Source organism: Muscardinus avellanarius, assembly GCF_963383645.1.
Source record: "Muscardinus avellanarius genome assembly, chromosome: 14".
In the NCBI taxonomy this organism is placed as follows: domain Eukaryota; kingdom Metazoa; phylum Chordata; class Mammalia; order Rodentia; family Gliridae; genus Muscardinus; species Muscardinus avellanarius.
The window spans coordinates 34,986,745-35,010,804 of record NC_137800.1 but is presented as its reverse complement, the minus strand read 5'-3'; the positions used below and the strand labels follow the sequence as shown (position 1 = coordinate 35,010,804).

Sequence of the window (24,060 nt, the reverse complement as noted above, 5' to 3'; positions counted from 1 at the left end):
ACTAAGCATGACAAGTAATCCTCATTTACACTATGGTACACCGACACAATAAAAACCATGTTACAAATGTGCTGTTATAAATCAGTAACATCAGGGAAGACATTTCATGAACTGTAATTATTTCATATGAAATACTATACAATATAAACAGAACATCCATCTTGGATGACCTTTACAGCAACCAGAGACCAAGTAATTTAAATTTTTTTTCAGTGCAAACACATTTTATTCAAGGCAGTCTTGGCTGCAAAACTCCTAACATACAGTAAATCCCACTTGCACTTCTTAATTCATTTACCCTAATGCAATAGTCACATTCAGTCACTCAGAGAAAGATATCTGCAGAATTATGATCCCTTTAAACTTGATGCTTAAATTTAATTCTCTTCCAGAAAGTGGTATCTCTGTCAACTGCTCTAAGGACTTGAATTTGTAGCCGTCAATACTTACGTGAAGGTGACCCTGGGGCAGCTAGCTCTGTTGCTAACCAGCATGTGTGCACAGACACTGCAGAGTATTCTGCCCTTCCAATGTGGAAACCGTGGTAGTGTCAGCATCTAGGTGGGGGATAGGAAGGAGGCAGGGAGGGAGGCCCTCAGAGGAAGGATGAGGAGGGGCTGTGGAGTGAGGACTGCATGATCAACTTCTTGGAACAGCAGAGGATTGGTATTGGAGGAGATCTCAGGGTCCAGACTTGGTACCTCTTTTTGGTGGGAGCAAGGGAATGGGGGTCCTAAGGTCAGCCTTTGGACAGGGAGGTAGGCAGCTGCACATGGACTGGCTTATCTTCTAATCTTACCTTCTAACCTTCTGTACCCACCTGTCCAGAATCATTGCTGCCTTACTTGGAAACACCCTGTTTTTTCGTTGGCATGGTATGGGTGTGTGTGTTCACACTTGAAGCCAACCATCTGCAATTAAAATCCTATACCTGATAACATACAACCATAAGAAGGCTCAGCCTCCCCTTGAGCTTTATAGAATTCTGAATCTTGCAAATCTTCAACTGTAAGTCTTAGAACAACTGTAAAAACACTGCATTATGTGTTAGAGGAGCGGTCACTGGGGAATCTCTCTCTGGGTTGCTGCTGCAAAAGATGGAGATTAACTCAATCAGGGAGATGCCAATGCTTGTTCCAAACACACAAGGAAATTTAATAATACTTTTTCATATATATAATTTATGAAATGTCTCCTAAATAAAAATCCACGGGGAAAATGTCAGATGTATCCTTAATACTATAAAACCTCCTGTAGAGGAATGGGGGTGATGGCTGATTCTTTTACCTGGCAAAGCTCAGACCAATAGTAATCTCTTTCCTGTCCATATTTTACTAACCCAAAGGGGGAAAAGTCTCATGGCTTTTTCATTCATTTTTTCTGTGTTCTAGATTCCTGGAGCTCTAAACATGTGCAGAAGAGTCCCTCACTCACAGAATATTGGATGGCTTTGACAGTGGGCAGGGTGGGAGCAGAGGGGGGATGGGGTGGGGAGGGCAATTACTTCTCCTTGGTCCACTGTGATCTGACATATAATTAGTTGGCTTGGGAACTGGCATATGGTAATGGAGAAGATCCCTGTCTAGGATCTTGTGTCTCCTAAGGAAACATTTAGAACTGGATCAGCTCCCTTGGTAAGCCAGCTCCTACAAAGTGGGGCTCAATATTTTGTACTAAATTTCTATTGTGCTACAGAGCACTGTGAAGAGTACTTGATAAAATTTTTAATTAAAAATTGTTTCAGCACTTTCCACTGCCAGGAGCAGTCATGTTCCTGAAGATGGTATCTGAGCAAGGGAATCATAGAAACCAAATATGAAACTGTACATGAGGGTGGAGGTCTGGATCTGCCTTGGACAGCAATAGCATTTGGGTGGATCTGTTCTTCTCCCACTTCCTTACCAGTATGGTATGCTGAGGTGTAAGATTCCCAACACCCTGAACTTTCTGAATGAAAATGGACAAAGGTGTAAAGTTGTATTTGTTTTCTTTGACTTTATTAGCACACATCAGAAAAATAGCATTGTTTTTAGTGATTTCTCATGATGGTCTGTCAAACAGATAGAAAATATATCATTGATAGCTGCCACTATGTTTCTGGTTAATCTTAAGTCACTCCTTTTTTAAAAATCATTTCAAGTATGGGTATTACAAATATGACCTGCTTTCCTAATTGTTTGTGAATCTAATGCTCTGGAAGCACTTTTGAGATTCCCCGAAAAAATGGTGCAGTGTTGTTGGTTTTTAAATCAAGCTCCAAATACTACCCATGTAATAAATGTGAGACTTTCCCCAAAATGGTACCTTTGTATGTGAGAATATGCCTATCGTTTAAGTTAAAAACTTTATTTTCAAGTACACTTTGTGGTGATAAGTGGTTTATCCTGGGTAGAGCTTTACAAAGCCATGCCAAACTAAAAAAGGGACAATGCTTCCTTTTCTACAAAGCGAGTTTTTTTCTCCTGATGATGACGATGATAGAACTGAACTTTGCATTTTAGAAATGCTGGTTGGGTTATGAAGAAGAGAGACTGGGGAGAAGCTGGTGTTTGGATCATTGTTACTCCAGATTAACTTTCAATTTATGCTTCCTGAACTTGAGCTCCTCAACTTCAGGAAAGGGGCCATTTGTTATTTTTATCTGGCTAGCCCCCTTTCAGCTCTTCTGTTTGTCTTCTCTATGGGATGCACCCCCTCTTTACATATGCTCATTAACGTCCCCTGAGATGTGCAAAATATATCACATGGAATACAAATTAACAGAGATTGTGGAATGCATGGCACGGCTCTTTTAATGAAAGCGAAGTCAGGGCTCCACTGAGTAGGCATGCGATAAAGGCAGAGAAGCCCAAAGTGCTTCTGGGTTGGCAGTCCAAATTTCTTGTGTGTCTTCTGTTGCTGAAAACCTTGCAATAAAATCAGATTTCTATAGGAGTGAATAGCTTTGCCAAATTATGCTTACCAGTTGGCTCTCTTGGCCAGAGAGAACTGTTAGCAGGAATGGGCTGGGGGGGGGTGGGGACAAGAATTCTTAAACTCCCGTTCATTCGTGACAATATCAAGTGCACTCTCATGGGGAAGAGGAGGAGACAGGATTACAGTCAAAAGCCAAAGAATGCTGTGAAAAATGGCAATGAAATTCGTGAGTCCACGTAGCCAACCACTGACACACACACAGGACGCCATGGCCTCAGGGTTAAGAGAGTTTTAAATGTTGCTTTTCTAAATACACCGTAACACACGGCTGCCATTTCATCAAATTCATGGAGGTAGTTATATGTAAAAATAAAAATTACCATAAAGTAATATGCTGTATCATAATAATACATACGTGTGCAAAATGCCGACAGATGTGTTGACCCTTTAAAGTTGAAAGCCTCACAGAGATTCAACCAGATGCAGTTTTGTAAACCTTTCACTTGATGAACTCTACGACTAGATAAGCAGTTGTGTAATACAAAGCTATGGTTTCACTGGAGGAAATGAATCTTGGCAAAGCTTGGAGAGGGCCCGAGGGTGGGCGTGGAGACCTCACCATCTTGGTGAGACCTTCTTAGGCTTGTGCACTGGTCACACATCACACTAGTCATGCACGTCCCGCCACCATTCTGCCTCCATTCCAGAATCCAGAATAGATTCAGAAGAGAGTCCTTGTACGTGGAACATCTGCTTACATGGGATGTCACCTTTAAAGTCCATCATTTCTACACTAATGGCTGCTGGTCTAAGGAAGTTATCTTTTTTTAAAAAATCATATACCCCAGAGCCTTAGGCAAATAGTGTCCACATTTTATTTGAATAACATCTTCTGTAAACCTATTTCTTGTGAAATATTGGTAAGTTCACATTTTAAAGCTTCTCTTAAAGGTAATGATTTCCTCTCCTGCTCACACAGCATTTGATTATTTTAATGGCTGCTTCCGGAGGGTCGATGTATTTCAGAGGTTGATGGATTGTGTCAATGGTTGTATTATTTATGAACTGAGAATAACAGAATTCTGAGAGCAGATTTTTGAAAGAAAAAAAAAAGAATTTAGAGAAATTTGGTAACTATTGTATACAACTCCTCAAGGAAACAGATTGTGTAGTCTACTAGACACATTGTTATCCCTTCCGAAAATAGTTAAGAAATGAGACAGACAATGCACTTCTGAGCAACGGAGGCATGGGAGGCATGCCTCGGAGGGACAGAGCAGGAGGCCAAAAGCCAAGCGGCTTAAGCATTTCAGTGGTGTGGCAGTTTACTAAGAAACGTGCTTAAGTTTCACTACAATAAGCACAAAACAGGAATTTATACCAAACTTGAAGAGGAGTCTGGTTTGACCCAGTGTAACTTCCAGATAGTTGCTAAAGATGAGAGTGTATTCACATGTTTCAAGAATTAGTCTGCCTATATATATGACTGAATTCCTTAAACTGATTGCAAGTGATTAAACCTAATACAGGGACAGAAGTTTTTCACAAATGTAATGCCAGGTACATACTGAGGTGAAGATATTTTAAATGGTGTTTGGCTCCAAATAGCTCATGCCACTAAACTAAATAAAATTTTATGTCAGACCATTTACTTGGGTCAGATGCAACCCTTCTGCAAATAGTTTCCCATTATCTACATGTGTATTTCATTGTTCTCAGGAAATAAAACACGGGGATTTTGAAATGTCTCTTTTCTGTAAGACTGGAGCTGAATTGTTTGTAACCCCTTTGCTGCTGCTGGGCTTTCTTTGTATTCAGTGACGTTGTAAACCCAAGCAAAACCTTAACAAACCATTTTGAAATAACTGGGCTATACATCCACCTAAAAAAATGCCTCCTGAAACTGGTTACAAAGTATCTGTAAACATTACTCTGGCATAGTTCATGTATGCATAATTGTTATTCCGATCACTTTAGGGGAGTACAAATTAAGATTAAACCACACTAAAGCAGAATGAACACATTCTGCCGCTTATTACATGGGCACATGTATATTTCTAATCAAAAATTATTTTAAAAGTTTTCTCTATAGATAATCTTCCCAGGAATAAAAGGCCTGAAGTTCAACTCTCCCTAAGTTTGCTCTTTCCTATAACCACTAAAAATGATCTCCCACAGCCTAATTTAGGCATTCTACTTAAAACTACATAAAATAGATTTATATCCTTCCATTAGAAAGAATAACATCCTCAGGCCGTACTCTCCATTTGTATCACAAAGAACATTTTGCCTTTAAACAAATTAATTATTGTATCTATTATAGTAAGAGAGGATCATCGTAAGGATTACCAGGAGGAAATGATCTCCTGTCAGTATTTGATTAATACCTTTATAAAGACCCCATGACCTCTTCCATCACTTAGGGCTGTACCCCAGCCAGTTGGGAAATCCCTTCCTTTGTCCACTTCAGATTCGAAGGCCTATATTCCTGTTTGTGATTATGGAAGGTTAAAAAATCAAGACAAGCATCGGTTACACTGAACAACAAAATCCTGAAAACGAGACACTCCCAGTATTTCCATTGCGACCCCTTCCGACACACTTCCACGGGCTCCTGCAAAATAGTACCACGAGAACTCACAGTGAAAAATGGCTAGTGCATACACGACTCACACACAGAGGGCTGGGGTCCCTTACGGCCAGTTTCGCATTGACCTCCCTCCAGGTGGACCCTTGCGTTTGACATTTTGTGGTGGCTTGGTTTTGTTTGTTTTGGAAGTGTCAAGGATCAGTTCTGTGGCCCCGTTTAACCACAGGCTGGGAGCAACACGCATCTGTGGCATTTTAAAATGGAATTGGCAACTGTATGACATTGAAAATGCATATTCCACTTACAGTGTCTAGACTTTCCTATGTGTGCTCAGATACAATTAGTGAAGCAAAAGTATACATATCACCCCTACTGCTATTCAGTTGCTACAGAGCCATAAATGTGAAAAGCATTACTCTGAAATAAAGATTTTTGTTTCGTTTTGTTTTTGCCCTAGCCTACTTAGCAGCACAGTTCAAGTAAACCCCCAAACTGTGCTGGAGATGCTTGTCTTTCCAAAGATGTAAACATCAGTCCCAGTGTCGTAAACTTTGCTGTATCGAATGAGACAGAAGATCTGAGGCAGAAGGACTATCACACACTAGTAACAGAAGCTTGCAAGCAGTTGGAGGGTTTCTGTAATTTCTCAGCGTCACTGGTCGGAGGATCTGTACTTGCACGGAAATTGAAGGTTGGAGCAGCGCCACCGTGGGACGGACTCAAAGCAGGATTCTGACGACGGTTACTTTCAACAATGCTTGATGTGTTGGAAGCCAGGCTCTCCCGAGTACTAAAAGAGTAAAAAGGTTTGGTTTTGTTTTGCTTTGAACATAAATAATTATATATTGAGCCCCAGAGGAAGAGCAAATGATGTAGTTAATGGATTTCCTCTGTTGGTTCACAATGTCATATCAATATACATCTCCACTGATTATTCACATATGCTCTTTCCACTGGGGCTCCAGGAGCTTTGACGAGACAAGGTACAATCAGGGGCGAGCTGCAGGAACACAGAGCTTCTAAACCGCCAAATGCAGTTTAGAAACTGCATTGAAATCATGGCATCCCTTCTGTTCACACTGAAGGGAACCACTTCAAAATTCCATGTGATGGATAGCTATCAGACTGGTTTTTAAAAATAAAACTCATACCCGTGTAACGATTCATTTCAGGCTAGAAGTTCATCGGGCATACCTCCCTCCTGACTAGTTTTACCCTAATGAATCTGTTTTCATCTAATCAGGATATTCTGACTTCTGTGGACTTCAAGCATTCCACTAGCTGATCTGCCACACTGATCGAAATAAAATTCTTCTTAAACACTTCATACCTCTGTTCCAAACTTTAACACTTTAGTTAAAACAATTATATTTTTTCAGATAAAGGAGCTTAGATTTTTTTCCATTTAGTTTTGAAGTTTACATTCATTTCTGCCAATGATGAAAAATTTTTAAAGAGGATTTTTACAGAACAGACATGATTTAAAAGGTTCATTATTTCAATTCGTCTTCAAATTTTCTAAATTAGAAATACTTTAATCTATCTTATTGCCGAAAGAGATTTAGATCATTTAATGTCTCAACATGTAGGACAATAGATTACTAAGCCTAATTGAAGGGAAATGAATAGGTTTCATGTTCAAGGTCCTCAAAGTAGTTATAAGAAACTTAACAGCTTAGACGGAGATTGAAGAAGCTGTAAACATCCTTCACATCTACTTCACTGGGTAGATTCAAAGTTTAGAAAATATCAAATGGGAGTTTGTCCCTTTTACTGATTTAAGCCTGCTGAAGTTAGTCAACAAGCCAACCTACCATCCTAGGGCCATCTTCTCCATCCCTCTTTCACTCCCACCCTAAGATAATGGCAATTCTCCTTGAATTCTACACCTTGGCAGCCCTTTCTTACTGTTATTTAATCCTGATCCCTAGGGGCCCTGAGTTTGCTTCTCACCAAGAAGCCAAGAGCTAACTGTTTAAAAGGCAGCCTGTTCATTGATGAACAAAAAGACCTTTCTTGAATGGAGAGGGTGCCTCCAGAAGGGTAACATACTTACATATATAAGTCACATCCTTCATGAAGATTATGATAAGTATGAACACACCTAAAGAACACCCCAAAATGTCATCACTAAAAGGGCAGAAAGTGCTGCACTTAACTACTTAGTCGCCTGACACTTCCCCAAGGAAATTCATCAGTGGCTTGCCAGATGTATACCCAAGGCATGGGTCAGGTGGAGGAAGGAGGAAGGGCTTTGAACTTGTAGAATCCCAAAGGTGGCAAGACACATTCCTTTCATTTCATTCTCATTCATAATGGCAACTTTTTATAATATTCGACATCCTCATGTCTACAATGTGGAGGATTATGATGTGATTCACCTACTCACAGGTGACTATGTAGAAATAAGCAATAAAAAGATAGCAAAATGTAATTTATTCCTGCTGTGCATTTAGTATATAATGAATTAGGTAGCTACTGTGGTCAGCTTGGGAAGCTATACATTACTAATGACATCTCCTCTATAAGAAAATGTATTTTAAAGTCCAAAGAATCTACATCTAAAACATCTTTTGAGAATGGGCTTAACATTTATTGAGTAGCTGCTGTATGCCAGGCAATATGCCAGCTATGATAAATATAGACCACTGCAACAGATCATCTAAATTAGGAGCTATCTCTGCTCTAAGATGTCTTTGACCACCTTTGGCCATAGCTAACATCCCAACAGTGATAAGTCCATAGAGTATTCCAGTTTCCACAAAGAACATGTCTCATTACTATTGTAATAATGAAAACAGTCTATTTACATTGAGGGCTCTGGATACGGTGATGAAAACATTAATAGAGATGAACTTTTAGCAGTAAAAGTATTTAATTTTTTTTTTAAAGAAAGCTAATGGAATACAACCTGAACAATAAGGTTTCAGGATTTTATAGGCAGGAGAAATGAAGCAAGTAGCTCTGTTGTTAGTTCTCTTGCACGTGTGTGCTCCCCTGGCCCCAGGCTTCTACAACATATGTTCATGTTGTACATTAAGCAGATACATCGCTGACAGTCTTTGGTCCCTGACATTCATACTGTGTTGTTAAACCAAATTTTGGCCTAAAACCTAGAATAGCAGGCTTTTCTTCTCTTCTCAAGATTTCATTTTCAATATGAGATCTCAATATAATAGTTTGAGTTTCTACACTTTCCCCCCCAATATCCTTTTGTTTCTTTTTTTTTCTTTTCTTTTTCTTCTTCTTCTTCTTCTTCTTCTTCTTCTTTTTTTTTTTTTTTTTTTTGGTGGTACTGGGGTTGCTGGAAGCCCTTCTACCTCCGGGCTACACTCCCAGACCTATTTTTACATTTTTTAAAATTTGGAAACAGGGTCTCCTAAGCCAGCACGCACGGCTGGCTTCAAATGTGGAAGCCCTTCTACCTCCGGGCTACACTCCCAGACCTATTTTTACATTTTTTAAAATTTGGAAACAGGGTCTCCTAAGCCAGCACGCACGGCTGGCTTCAAATGTGCACGATCCTCCTGTCTCTGCCTCCCAAGCATGGGGATTACAAGCGTGCACCACCATGCCCAGCTATCCTTTTGTTTCTAATAGAGAGGACTAAAGAATTCTGGAAATGTGGCTGAATATTCTGGGCCAGCACTGAAACCTTTGAGTGTGGAGGGGAAAAAAATGTATTTTTTTTTGATAAGTCTTAGTTGCCTAGTGAACTATTTTATTGAATGATCTGAACAAATGGCCCACTAAAGATCCCTTTGTCTCAGAGCCATGGAAAGGTATCAGCAAGACAATGTCAATTAGTTACAATACTACTCATGCTTAGAACGCTGTAAATCAAATATTCTTTTTGGTAGGATGTCCTCATGACTTAAAAAGGCAACCTACTAAGTTTATTAAGGTGTACAGAAAATGAGTTTGTCATCCAGCTTCTAACCAAATATATCAAATATGAGTAAAATTAGGAATCATTCTGTTGGTTCTCTAACTGAATGAAACATGGGCGATGTACATATTCCTGTAGAGAATTCCTGTACCTTGTGTTGTTAGATAATGTTATGGTTTGAATCTAGAATATTCTCCCAAGAAAGCTCTTGTGTTAGGCAATGCAGCAATGTTCAGTGGTGAAGGAACTGAATCATGAGGAAGGCTCTAACCTCATCAGTAGATTAATTTATTCATAATTTGAATGGATTTACTGGGTAGTAAGTGTGCGCAGGTAGGATGTGTGTCTAGAGAAAATAGGACACCAGGAACATGGCCTTGGGCACTATATCTGTCCTTGGTCCCGTCCTCTCCCATTTTGTGTTTCCCAGCTACCATGAGCTGAGCAGTTTCCTTCCACCATATCCTTCTGCCTTTGAGCCAATTGACCATGGATGGAGTCTCTGAAAACATGAGCCAAAAAAACCCCCCCACCTTTCCTCCTCTATGTTATTCTTGTTGGGGATTTTGGTCACAGCATCAAAAGCTGACTAATACAGACATGTGGCTAACAGGTGGAGGCTGTGTCTTTAGAACAAACTTTACCTTCTATCATGACAAAACTTTTAGGTACATTAACTTAAAATTTTAAGAGTTTAAACATAAACTTACTTCGAGAAATAATCCCAGTCATAAATTCTATAGTCTGCAACCCCAAGTTTCGAGATAATATACTCTGCGGAGATACTGGTTCAACTATTTCATCAATATTTCTGTTTACTCCTAAACAAACAAAAACTTTCAATATTATGCAGTAGTAGACTTTCGTGTTAGGATCCACTAAACTACTCCCAGCGTCTCCTTAGTAACAATCACTGGAGTTTTGCGGTTTTCTGCCTGCAGAAGTCTAGGGGCCAAGAGGATAACCTAAAGGGTTTGAAACTATTGTATGAAAAGCATTGGGCAGTAGAAATAATGGAACATAAGGACGCAGGGAAATAAATCATGTCTCCCATAAGTGATAGCTCTGAACTTTTACCATAGGCTACAGACCTTCAATTAAGCTTATCTGGTGTCTGCTACTAGAATTTCAAGGGGAAAAAAAGAGCAGCATAGGAAAAGAAGTAGAAGAGGACAGAGAAAATAAATTAAGACTGGAATGGAAAAATTTGCTTACCCAAACAATTATTTTAGAAAAATCACTCAGTAGGCCAGTGGCTTTCAGACTAGGTGCTGTGGCAACCTGAGGTCTCTCAGAGATCCTGAAGTGTCAGGTCGAGGATACCTAGGACTCCTGATCTTTTGCCTACTTGACCAGAGGTCTGTTTGAACATTAGCTTTCCACATGTGTTAACTTGGAAAAAGGTTACATGCCCAAAATAAAAACAATAATAAATAATAATGGTTATTACGATAATGATCAAGAACTAGCTATTAAATAACAAAGGCCTAATATTGGACAAACAGATTAATGGTTCCCGATTCTGACTTTGGTATGCTCTACCTCTAAAGTATCCAGAGATATGATGAGGTGATCATGACTGGATTAATTTTAACTCTTTTTTTTTTTTTGGTGGCTTCGAACTTGCGTGATCCTCCTGTCTCTGCCTCCCAAGCGTGGGGATGACAAGTGTGCTTCACTATGCCCGGCTTAATTTTAACTCTTAATAATTAAAATAAATCCATGAAACATGCAGTCCTCTCTGGGTACTTGTTAACATTATAAGTACTGTGAGGTCTTGGGGGATCACAGCTGATGAGAAATGCATGCTAATGTCTCTGTAGTATTTCTGCATCTCAGAGTCACCAATCTGGAGTAGAATTCAGAAAGAGATTTAGGACCCAAGTTGCTCTTTTAAGAAGAAAGAGTTGGAGGAGAAAAAAGGAAGCAGCACAGATTCTTGGTTTGCCTTTGTAACCCCTGAACAACCACTGGGCATTACAGATTCTCAGTTGTCAACTCTGCCGAATTACCTACATGCATAAAATGGGACTCGGGTGATGGTGCCTAAATGGGGTGTATCAATTTGGCAGGAAGAGAAATAAAAGTGCTGGCACATTTGATCTGTCAGAGCCCAGGCTTCTAACCTTTCTGTGAAAAGAACAAGTCTGTACTTCTTTGTAGACAGGTGGGCCTGAGCAAGTAGGGCAGGCTGCACAGAAAGTGGGACTATAATGTAGGCAAGCTTCCAGATCCTCTTGAAAGGTCCCGAGATGTGCTATCAGATTCTCATTGGGGGAATTGCTCTCCCAGAGTCAATCAGTTTACTCTTGCCCCTGTCCCCCACTGACTATTCATTTTATTCAAAAAGTTACTAGCTTTGAAGGACTTCAAAAACCTGTTCCTGTAGCATGGTGACAAACAGGAATTGGAGAAAAAAATACTGGGAAGTGTTGGTCTTCACTAGACCAGACTGATGCGAGTTTGAGGGAAAAAGCCAACCCACCAGTCCAGATTGGTGATCTCTACAGCTGCAGAAACATTTTTTTCTCAATTCCTGAAAAAGAAGTTAGAAACAGGCTGTTAACGATACAACTCACACAAGTCTTAACCCTCAATCATTCAAAGAACCAAGAACCAAGCCTGTGAAAACAGGAACTTCTCAAGTTAGCTGCATAAAACCCCAGGCCCTGGTGGGTGTATGCGTGTGCAGAGAGGCCCCTCTCCCTACCGTGGGGAGTTGAATCCACTGTCCACAGTGATGCTGCTGCTGTCCATACTGTCCAGCCGGGCCGAATGTGTGGCTCTCTGGTTGCTGCTGCTGTCGGTTTCTTTGGGGGCAAGGAGGGTAAGGTTCTTCTCAAATTTCCTCTGCAAGTCTCTTTCCTTCTCCCTCTCCAGGAGCCACTGCATGGTGCCCACGTCGTCTCTATTTTTCTCCTCTTCTGTGTTTTTGTTGGCCCCTTCCTCAGAGTCGTCATCATCGGAGACATTGTAGTAGTCAAAGGAGGCCTCCTGGTTACCCCCCGGCTCCTGCTGACGCTGGGAAGTGGGCATGGCTTGGGCCGCTGAGGTCCCCAGGGAAGGTTCCAGTTTCTCGCACCGGCCCGGCAGTGTGTCAGCAGGTGTCTTCGGGTGAGATTTGAGGAGGGACAGGCTTGATTTGTGATAACTGTTAACAGACAAGGTGCTGTGAAGAGGTTTGAAGAGAGTGTCTTTGCTGAATATCTCTTTCCTCTTGTCCAGGCTGGGCTCTGCGCTGTGGTGCTGGACGAGACGTCCATTGGCAATCCCTTCAGCCACTGCGCATGGAGTGGCAGGGCCTCCACCTGGCCCTTTTGGTGACTCCTCCTTGTGCCCAACGGGTTCCCTGGAAGGATGAGGGGCCTGCCTGTCGGAAGGAGATAGCTTTTTTACTCCTTCCACCAGGGTCAGAGTGTCGTGGTCCTCCTTGTTCTTCCCCAGAGGCGATGGTGCGGTGAGCACCGTCTCGCTCGAAGTGTTGCACTGGAAATAGTCATCTGTGGCTGCTTTCGTTGGACAAGAGTTGAGTTCCCCGTAGGATGGCAAACTCTCGGGTGGTTTGCCTGCCTCTAACAGGCTACAAGCACTGGCAGGTTCCTTTCCACCACCAACTATTTCTGGAATACACACCTCTTTGTAACTGACGGGAGAAATGTGAGCCCTTGGATGACCAATGGCCTGTGCAGGCCTCAAAGTACTGTCGTCTATGTAGGATTGGCTGGGGGTCTGGTCATCTTGGCTACAGCCCTCAGCTAGGTCTTCAGGCGTCCCCAGAGAAGAAGCACCCAGGGGGCCTTTGGAGTTATCCATGGACCTGGATCTCTCCTTGGCTTTATTGGATCTCTCATTCCGGGACCTTCGGTCCTGGGTATGGCTGTGGCTTCGGTGCACTTTTGAGTGGGAGCTTCCCCTGGAAGGTTCAGGAAAAGGCATCTCAGTCCTCCTTTTGGCCAGTTCACCAGACACATCCCATTCCGGTGTCATGGGGAAGTGGGACTCGATCACGTTGGTGTTGCTGTGCATGATGAAATTATCTCCTTTGTGTTCAATGATAAAGCAGCCCTCCCTGGGGGCCCTGGTCAGAGGGTCGCAAAAGTCATACTCTCTCTCACCAGGAATGTCCAGATGCGAGCCATCCGAAGGGTCTCCCTTGGACACCCGCGTCTTGCTGTGCGACCGAGACTTTCCGTGGGACTTGCGGTGAGTCCTACTCTTTTTGCTTCTCCCGCTGTGGTGTGCGGAGGACCCCGCTTTACTCCTGTGCGCTTTTTCTTCTTCAAGTTTCTTCATCAGTGCCGTGTGCCTCATGACATTTTCCACGGTCAGGTCTGGGTTGATGCGCCGGATGATTTCCATCTCCACTTCCCGAGGGATGGTGGTTGGCGTGTCCTCGTCCCTCAGGGGCCACTCTTCTGGAGGAAACTGGGCGGAAAAATTGGCCAGTTGTTTGGTCTTGTCCTTCTTAAAACTGAGCCGGAATAACTTGAGCCCAAATTTTTTGGACTGTTTTTCACTATCTTTAGGTTTCGAGAGGGTTTCCGTCTTGTAGGAGAAGTTTACAGTACTTTTGCTCTTTTCAGTGGGTGGGACTTGGCACAGGGAAGGAGGGCAGTAGGGGTCTTTGCAGTCCTTGGCGGACTTCCTCTGCAGAGTCGATGCGTGCATGCTGTGCATGTCTTCCCGGCAGCAGTGGCAAGAGTCGCAGTGATTCCTGGGCAATGTTCTTTCCCTGACACAGCCTGAGGCAGAGGGTGTGATGGTTCCAGGTTGTGGAGAGGTACACTGAGACCTGTCAGGGATCCTCTCGTCCAAATGGTACCATTTACTGTTAGTTCTTATGAGGGAAGGAGTTATGAAGTAAGTCTGTGGGGTCACGATAAAATAGCCATCTGGAGTTGGATAGATTTTCCTCTCCCGTACCAGTGTGTTCAGCGTGTGCCGCAGGATTTCTTGGCTTGGGGTTGGAACGCCTGGAACCAAAAGGAACAGTCATGAGACTGAAGTGGGGAAATGTTGCTGACTGCCCATTTTCAGAACCCCATTAATATTTCCATGTTTCAAGGGATCGTCTTATGGTGTGTGAGCAGGGGCCAGACAGAGCTGTTTGTTCATCAACTTTAGTATGGATCTTAGTTTTGTCTGATAACTTCTATCGATAGATTGAGAAAATAGAAAAGGTGGAAGAGGATTGGGATCTAGCTCATGATTAGAGCATCTGACTAGCAAGCACGAGGCTCAGAGTTTGAGTTCCAGCTCTGGAGAGGGAGGGAGGGAGAGAGAAAAAGAAAGAGAAAGAGAAAAAAAAAAAAAAACAACACAAGAGAACTAAAACTTAAATGGAGTTAGGTTGCTACCAAAACCTCCACTAAACTAAACTAAATCATGAAAGGATATATATATATATACATACACACACATATATATATTTTATATATTTATATAAAATAAATATATATTTTATAATATATATATATATACACACATATATATTTTTTTTTGGGGGGGTGGTACTGGGGTTCCTGGAAACCCTTCTACCTCCGGGCTACACTCCCAGACCTATTTTATACTTTTTATTTAGAAACAGGGTCTCTTAAGCCAGGGAGGCTGGCTTCGAACCTGCACAATCCTCCTGTCTCTGCCTCCCAAGTGCAGGGCTTACAAGCGTGTGCCACCATGCCCGGCTATGAAAGGCTATTTTTAAGTGAGATAAAAATGAAGTTTTATGTAACATGATATAAATATACAGAAAAGGCTTTTTCAATAAAATTAGCTAGGGAAGCAAGGTTAAAAAAGCTACCCTGACATAAAAAAACCCACAACAACAAATCTAACATATGTAAAGGCTACCATATTGGAGCTACTTTATATGCATCTCTCTTTTAAGATGAAGTTTACTTACACTTAATTTTATAACTTATATAAAAGGGCAATTAGACTAGACTGTTGTTATGATGTACTCTCTAATTTTTATATCACCATCATTTACAGTTTTTAACTGACAGTCAGTCAGGTGAGAATGTTCTCCTTTTTGGCATAAGTCAGCATTAGCAGATGGAGGTGATTTTCCTAGTTTTTAACCATGAGCCTTAATATACACAGTAGTAAAAGAAAAAGGAAAAAACATCCAGCATTGGGATTATTACTAAATCCTGAACCCCTAGACACAAAACATCAGGAAAAAAATGCTAGATGCTTCTTTGTAAAATGACTGATACTGTTTTCAAAGGGTTTTGTGTGCATGCTTATGTCTTCTTTACCTTGAGACAGAATCAAGAGTATAAATTCTTAAGAGTATAAAATCTCCAGGTTATAGTCCATTTACTTTATTTCTTGGGTACTCTGCATTCCACAGTAGCAGGCATATAAAGTATAATTCTTCTACAACTTATCTGAACGATATTATTTAGAAATAGGTCAGGTTAGATCATATGAACAACTGCCAATGTTCAACCATGTCTGACCCACAAAAAAGGCAATTTCATATGCTTCACTCAAACATGGTTAAGAGAGTGTAGTGTGGAGACTGAAAGCTTGGGTTCTGAGACCAGGTTGCTGCATTAAAAGCCCAGCTCTATCATCAATAACTGGTGATATTGATTAAATTATGTATCCTAGGCAGGCACAGTGGCCCATTTCTATAATCCCAGTACTTGGGAAGCTGTGATAGGAGGATCGCAGGTTCAAGAACAGCCTCAGCAGTGTAGCGAGACTCAGCAACTTACAAGACCCAGTTTCAAAAAAAAAAAAAATTAGAAAAGGGCTGGTGGTGTAGCTTAGAGGTACAGTGCCCCTGAGTTCATCCCTAGTACCACTAAAAAAAAAAAAAAAAAAAAACTGTACCCCTTCCCCAAACCCTGATACAGTTTGGATCTGGAATATCCTCCAAAGGTCCACATGTGAAAGGCTTGGTCTTGATTGGCACTTTGGGGAGGTGGTGGGACCTTTAAGAGGTGGGGCCTAATGGAAAGTCTTTAGGTCACTGGGGCATGGCATCAAAGAGGACTGTGGGGCCCCGGCCCCCTTCCTTCTCTCTTTCAAATCATGAGATGAGCAGTTTTGCTCTGTCAACTGCTCCTGCCACAAAGGGCTGCCTCACTACACACCTCAAACTAATCGAGCCAGATGATGATGGGCTAAACCTCTAAGCCTGGGAGCCAAAATAAACCCCTTCTAAGTTGCTCATCTCAGGTAAATGTTATAGTAATGGGAAGCTGCCTGGCACCCCTTGCCCAAATTTGTATGTTGAAATTCTACCCCAGAACCCCTCTCCCAATATGACCTTATTTGTGATATGATCTTTAAAGCTGTATTCAAGTTAAAATGATATCACTATATATAAAAAATAAAAAACAAAAATAAAATATAAAAAAAGAAAAGTAACAGAAAATAATTTAGTGGAAGAAAATTGAACATTCAAAGAGTGGCTCTGCTTTTACCATTTTGCACCCCATTAAGATGTATGACTATAACACACCAATAAAAAAATTTAAAAAAGGATATCACTAGGGTGAGTGCTAATCCAATATGACTGAAGTCCTTCTGGAAAATTTGGACACAGAGACACACATAGGGAGAAAATGAAGAGACACAGGTAGGACATGGCTGTTGCAAGCCAAGGAGAGACGCCTGGAGTAGATTCTTCCCTCACAGCCTTCAGAAAGGACCAATCAACCCCGCTGAAATTGTGATTTTAGACTTCTGGGCTCCAGAACTGCAGGATAAGTTTCTCTTATGCCACCTATATTTAGTAACAGTGGCTCTAGCAAACACCAACATGACTGGAACTTAACATCTCTGAGCTTCTGTTTATTGTCTTCAAAATGTGGGAAATAATGGTACTTATTCTCATAGGGCTGTTGTTTCTATGAGATTGGTGTGTATAGAATAGGGCCTAACATACAGTGAGTGCCTAACTGTAGCTAGTAGCAGTCTCAACTTTGCGTCTGAACCCATGAAAACCCATGTCCACTCAAAGAATGTTGTGTGGCAACCTAGAAAGCTGGGCTAGCTGACAAGCTTAAGCTTCCTCAATCCTTCCAAAACTACAAAATTGAGATATGAAGGTTTTAGAAATGGCCTGGAATTCTCAAGGAGAGAAAGTCCATGAATAGGATGTGGCATAGACACTTATTTGTGTTCTCATTTTCAGAAGGTATCTTTAGTGACCAAAACAGAAAAGATAACATTGTTTAGAATTGCTTGACATAATTATTTAATTTTTGAGGTGCATAGTTTCCTTTTAATTGAATGCTTTTCTCTTGATAAATGTGCATTGATTTTCAAACAATTTCTTTTTTGGTGGTACTGGGGTTCCTGGAAACCCTTCTACCTCCGGGCTACTCTCCCAGACCCATTTTATATTATTTTTATTTTGAAACAGGGCCTCTTAAGCCAGCGAGGCTGGCTTCGAATCTGCGCAATCCTCCTGTCTCTGCCTTCCAAGAGCAGGGATTACAAGCATGCGCCACCATGCCCGGCCAATTTTTGTACAAAATTTTAGGACTGGCATAAAAAAAGTTGTTTTTTTAAAATTTTGTGATACTTTCTATGCAAAATAGAAATATATTTTAGTTGAATCAGTGATGTAACCCAAATCATACACATCATTCAGCACTGTCATAAAAAAATGGCCACATATAAGCAACTGGAAAAAGTTTCTCTGCAGCTGGGATAGTGGCACACACTTGTAATCCCAGTACCTGGGAGGCTGAGACAGGAGGACTGCGGTTCGCAGCCAGCCTCAGCTACTTAGTGAGGCCCTCCATAACTTAGTGAGACCTTGCTTCAAAGTGAATAATAAAAAGTAAAGCTGGAGGCATAGCTCAGAGGTAGAATGCCCCTGGGTTCCATCTTCAGTAACCATAGGGGTAAAACAAACAAACAAAAAACAAAACTTCTTTGCTCTACTTATCATCAGGGCCTTTTGCTGAATAATAGAAAGAAGATGGTATTCGTGCAGAACACTACTCCACTATTCACATGGTAGTGTCGAGAATGGTGCAATTGTTGGCATAGCAGTTGAGATGATAAGCATACGTTTAAAACTGACTATATCTTAAGTGATAAAGATCATTTATAAAATCACTGACTAATTGAACATAGTTACTAATAAATTAAAGCTGAGGTGAAAAGCCAAGGAGTACAGCTGTTTCTTTTAAACCGAAACTGAATTGTGACAGAATTTGCTAACTGTCCTACAGACCTTCCAAATATGATCCTGAAAAACTCAAGACATGATATAGATTCATTACTATATTTACCAAAGGAACTGGTTCTCTGATTATTCCAAAAGAAAGGGATAAGAAAAAATTCCATAGAGAATTTGCACTTTTATATCTATGGGGGATTAAACCCAGGTGCGTCTTACCTTTGAGCTGCACCCCAGCCCTGTTTTTATTTGAAATAAGGTCTCACTAAGTTTCAGAGGGCCTCCCTAGGTTACTGAGGCTGGCTGCGAACCTGGGATCTTTCTGTCTCAGCATCTCAAGTACTGGGATTTCAAGTGTGTGCCACCACACCTGGCTGCACCTATGTTTTTATGGTTTTGACTTTTTAGGTACATAAATCAAATTATGTACCAAAAAAATAAGCCATAAACATTCTTTTCTCCACATCCAATCTATTTCCCACACTTCTACCTTAAGTTTTCAAAGATTCAGCTGAAAATGCTGAGATGATTTGTAATTAAACCCTCCTACAGTGATAAATATTTTCAATTATCTATGAAATCCAGGGTTCTGCAGAAATCTGTAGGTCTGAGCTGAAAATGTGGTAGATGTGATGGATGTTTGTGTATTCCATCACTTCTGAACTCTACTCCTCAACTCCATCATGAATCGGATTGTGAGGGCTCAAAGAACAAAAATAGCTTTACCTTCCAATTCTCTTCTTTCCCCCATTTGTACATCTTCCAAAGCAAAATCAGATATTCGAAACACGTCGTGCCAATGTGATGTTACTTAGACCTACATAATGTTTTCAGCCTGGAAATCTGACCAACTGTCAGAACACAGAGTACAGGAACATGTTCTATGTGTTAAACATTTCAGATTGAAGGTGGTTATGGCTTTTTAATTTATTCATTTATTTTTCTGAGATAGTGTTGCTGAATTGTCCAAAGTGGCCTGGAACTCCTGGGCTCACGCAATCCTCCTACCTCAGCCTCCTAAGTAGCTGGGACTACAGGCATGCACTACCTGGTGTAGACTGAAAATGTTTAATATGCTTCCTTAGGTTACTCTTCTTCTTTGTGAAGGAGAATTCGATAAGATGAACTGCAAGTAGAGCACAGTGCAGTATTAACATATTAACATCCTCTATACTCTTAAATTCTTTAGCCAATTTCAACCCTGTAGCCAACCTTAGACATCTAACTGTTTCACTGAAGATCAGCCATCTCCCAGGAAGATCCGATTCTAACAACATAACAAGTACTAGCCCAGTTTAAATGATCAACCATTCTGGGGAAATGGATGAGCAGTTCTTTAAAAATGTGAGAAATATATTTATTCTTTTTAAGCCTTATTAAAATTTTTTCTTGATTCTGTGAAGGAAACTGGTATATAAAGTTGTTGAGTTGGTTTTTTAAAAATTCAGCCTATATAAAAGGTGACAAATAAGACTTGTTTTAGTATATCAGATGTTTTTACTAGGAGATATTACATGGAAAACTCTCTTTTAGAATAAGGATGTCCAAAACAGAAGGACACTATATTCTAGACTCTTCTTTTTATTTATAAAAATGCATAAAATATGAGAATTCAAATATTTTAGTAATATTTAGACTTCAAACCTTATTTAAATAGATAAAAGAAATACTCATGCCTTCACAAAAACAGAAAATAACTATGATGTTTAAATCCCTATAGCAATTTATCATTGATGTAGAAAATCTATTTTTAGTAGATTTTAATCAGTTACATTTCAGAAAGTGTTTTGTCGATCTCCTCCTAATATGTGAAAGCTAGGGAGAAAAAGGGTCATAGGAGGAACTCTAGAAGAAGAAGAAGGAGAAACCATATATGAGCAAACGGGGTGACCTGACTGAGGGGGACAGAAGGACGGAAGAGGGAAATTCCCAAATGCATATGACATATCACAAACATATCAATCACTAAGCTGAACATGAGGAGGGAGGGAGGATATGGGGAAGGAACTGGGGAAGGGCTAATTGGGTGATGTGTGCATGTATGCCTCTGCCATCTTGTACCCCATTAAGATGTATGACTACAATGCACCAATAAAAAAAAAAAATTCTGACTTCCGGGAAGATGTTAACCGAGAAAAGCGGGGCTTATGAGCCCCGCTAACAACCAATCTCCATTACCACAAAATCAGCGCCTTTCATAGCCAGAAAACACCATCACCAGAGAAACAAAAAAATCACCAGGCTCCAGAGAGAAAGCGGACTGAGAACAGAGCTCAGAGCCACAGAGGAGATACACCGGTCTCACGCCCGAGGATGCGGCAGTAGCGCTTTACTTCCGGCGGCAGTGGCGAATTCACCGGACGGCTAAAGCAAGCCGAGGTGAGCCGCTGCGGAACAGCCAGGCGGGATTTCTCGGAGCAGGGAACATCTAAAGCTCCCAGTGGCTGAGCTCAGCACGCGCTGCAGGGACTCAGAGTGGAACTCAAAACCAGAGAAGAAAAAATACGCCAGCCTCACGGCCGAGGGTGTGGAGGCGGCGCCATATTGCCACCGGCGGCAGCAGCAGCAAATTCACCAAGTCCGGTACAGCTACATCTGCGTACTCAAGAACAGTGAGTCAAATTGCGGGCCACAGAGGAGAAATCCCAGTACTGTACTCCCTGGGACTTGACCCAGTGGGGGAGAGGCGGTGGCAGAGATATCACACCATAGGAGAACGTGCAACCTGGCACCCCCCCATAGTCTAAAGCAGCCTCTATCGACTCCCTGGGTTGGAGACTCTGTGATACAACCCAGTAAAAGAGTAGTGGGGTCAGAGATACTACAGACTCGAGATCCAGAGCACCTTAAGCGAAGTCATAGTGACCCAAGGGAAGAACCCAGAGAAGGCACAAACTCCCGAAATCATGGGAAAGAGGAATAACACTGGAGCAATGAATGCCCACAACCCCACAACATCAGAACCTGATAAAACAGAAAATCAGAGATTTCTAGAAGATCAAATCAGGAAAATAACTGTAGAAATAATAGAGGTGCTTCGAAAAGAATTCAGAGACAGCCAAAAAGAGATAAAGGATGCAATTAATGAAGTAAAGGCCTCAATTCAAAGCACAAACAACCGATTAGACCACATGGAGAACAGAATCTCGCTCCTAGAAGATGATCATTCCAAAAATGAACGCATAGTTTCTAATCTAGGAAAAAATATCCGACAGCAGGAATCTGACATTGAAGAAATATGGGCCCATTTTAAGAGAGCTAACCTAAGAATAATTGGAATAGAGGAGGGAAAAGAAAGTGAAACCAAAGGGATCAATAATCTCTTCAAGGAAGTAATAGCAGAAAATTTTCCAAACATAGAGCAAGAGGCCGATACACAGGTCCAGGAAACTTATAGAACTCCCTTTAGACAGGATCGGAGAAGAGGATCCCCACGCCACATAATTGTCAAAATGACCAATGTGGAAGCCAAGCAGAGAATCTTAAAGGCAACAAAAACAAAGGGCCAAGTGACATTCAGAGGCAAACCAATTAGAATCACTCCAGACTTCCCAAACCAAGTCATGAGAGCCAGAAGGGCTTGGAGTAACCTATTCCAAACTCTGAAAGAAAACAACTTCCAGCCAAAAATTTCCTACCCAGCAAAACTTTCTATCAAATTAGATGGAAAAATAAGAAGCTTCCATGACAAACAGAAACTGAAGGAATTTATGTCTTCAAAACCAGCGCTAGAGAAAATACTCAAAGAGATTAACTACAAAGAAGAAATAGGTAACGCACACCAGAACCAGAGAAACAAGAGTTTCCATCCAACAGACAACTAAGATTGGTTATCTGTGGAGATTCATTATTTATGTTAGTCTTTTACCCATCTCTAAATTGTATTGTTTGCCTTTATTGTTGTTAATTTTTAGGATTTCTAGTTGGAATATTAATATACCTTCAGATATAGCATTTGGAAATATTTTATACCATTCTATTAGTAACTGTTAACTCTGTTTACATTGTCTTTGGATATACAATATTTTTTTTTATTTTTTAGGGAGTTTGTATACTCTTCTGTTGCCTATGCCATTGAAATCATATCCAAGAAATCACTGCCAATTTCAGTGTTGTGAGGTTTTATAACCCAGATTTTCTCCTAAAAGTTTATAGTCTTAAGATTTATATTTAGGTCTTTTATCTATTTTGAGTTAATATTTGTATATGGGATTAGGTAAGGGTCCAACTTTATTCTTTTCCATGTAATTATTATGTTTCAACAATATTTAGTTAAAAGATTATTACTTCCACCACCAAATGTTCGTGGAAACCTTGTCAAAAATAACTTGACAATATAGGGAAGAATTTTGCTCTAGGCTTTTATTTAACTCCAATGGTTTATATATCTGCCTTTAGAATAGTACTACACTGTTTCAATTATTGTAGTTTTATATGGTTTGAAATCAGAAAATATATATCTTCTAGCTTTGTTCTTTGTCAAGATCGTTTTGGGTATCTAGAGTCCATATTCCATATTAGGATAGAGTTTTTTTCTGAAAAATAAATATATAAATATATGATAGTTTCACCTAAAAAAATAGAAAAAATATTCTCTGGTAAGAAAGAAAGTAAAAAGAAATATTGAAATGTTATCTTTAAGTCATCAAAAGCTTGGTATCAGACAAATGAAACTGTTATGTGAGATTATCATTTTTAATTTTGGATAAATTGCTATAATACTAGATGTCAACCACTAAGCCAAGCATGGGAGGGAGGGATGGGGAGAGAATGGGGTGGGGATCGGGTGGGGGCTGACTGGGCTATGTGTGCATGTATGTCTACAAAAGTTTGTATCCCACTATGATGTATGAATACAGTGCACCAATAAAAAAAAAAAAAAAAAAAAAAAAAGAAAAGGCGCCGGGCGTGGTGGCGCACGCTTGTACGCTTGTAATCCCCACGCTTGGGAGGCAGAGACAGGAGGATCGCGTAGGTTCAAAGCCAGCCGCGCGCGCTGGCTTAGGAGACTCTGTTTTCAAACAAAAATGTAAAAGTAGGTCTGGGAGTGTAGCCCGGAGGTAGAAGGGCTTCCAGGAACCCCAGTACCACCAAAAAAAAAAAAAAAAAAAAAAAGAAAAGAAATGTCAAGCAAGATTTTGGAAAAAAAATTCTTTTAAAGTGTTTTAGGGAGAAAACTGGGTCATAGGAGGAACTCTAGATGAAGAAGATAATACAGATAAGCAAAAAAGGAGACCTAACTGAGAGGATGGGAGGGGGGGAGAGAGAAATTCTCTAATGCACAGGATGTACTTTAATAAACATTTCAATGTCAGTCACTAAGCCAAACATGAGGAGGGAGAGGGAGGGAATGGGGTGGGAAGTGGGTAAGAGCTAATTGAGTGATGTGTGCATGTATGTCTCCACCGTCTTGTATTTCATTACGACATATGACTACAATGCACCAATAAGGTATTTTAAAAAGTGTTTTGTTGTGGTAGCTTAAGCAAAAAAATTAAGACAAAAAAAATCAAA

The 24,060-nt window shown here is 40.7% G+C and overlaps 1 protein-coding gene across 2 annotated transcripts in view; it reads right to left on the bottom strand.

Moving 5' to 3' along the window:
* Positions 1-6,100: 6,100 nt before the first annotated feature.
* The window catches only part of STOX2 (storkhead box 2), a gene marked incomplete at both ends in the record, with an annotated part of 263,200 nt that continues 245,240 nt past the window's right edge, over positions 6,101-24,060 (bottom strand). For both annotated transcript variants that reach the window (XM_080710128.1, XM_080710129.1), the window contains 2 exons: positions 6,101-6,296; positions 12,106-14,368. In XM_080710128.1, coding sequence (XP_080566254.1) covers positions 6,101-6,296; positions 12,106-14,368 — 2,459 coding nt within the window. The remainder of the gene's footprint in view (positions 6,297-12,105; positions 14,369-24,060) is intronic.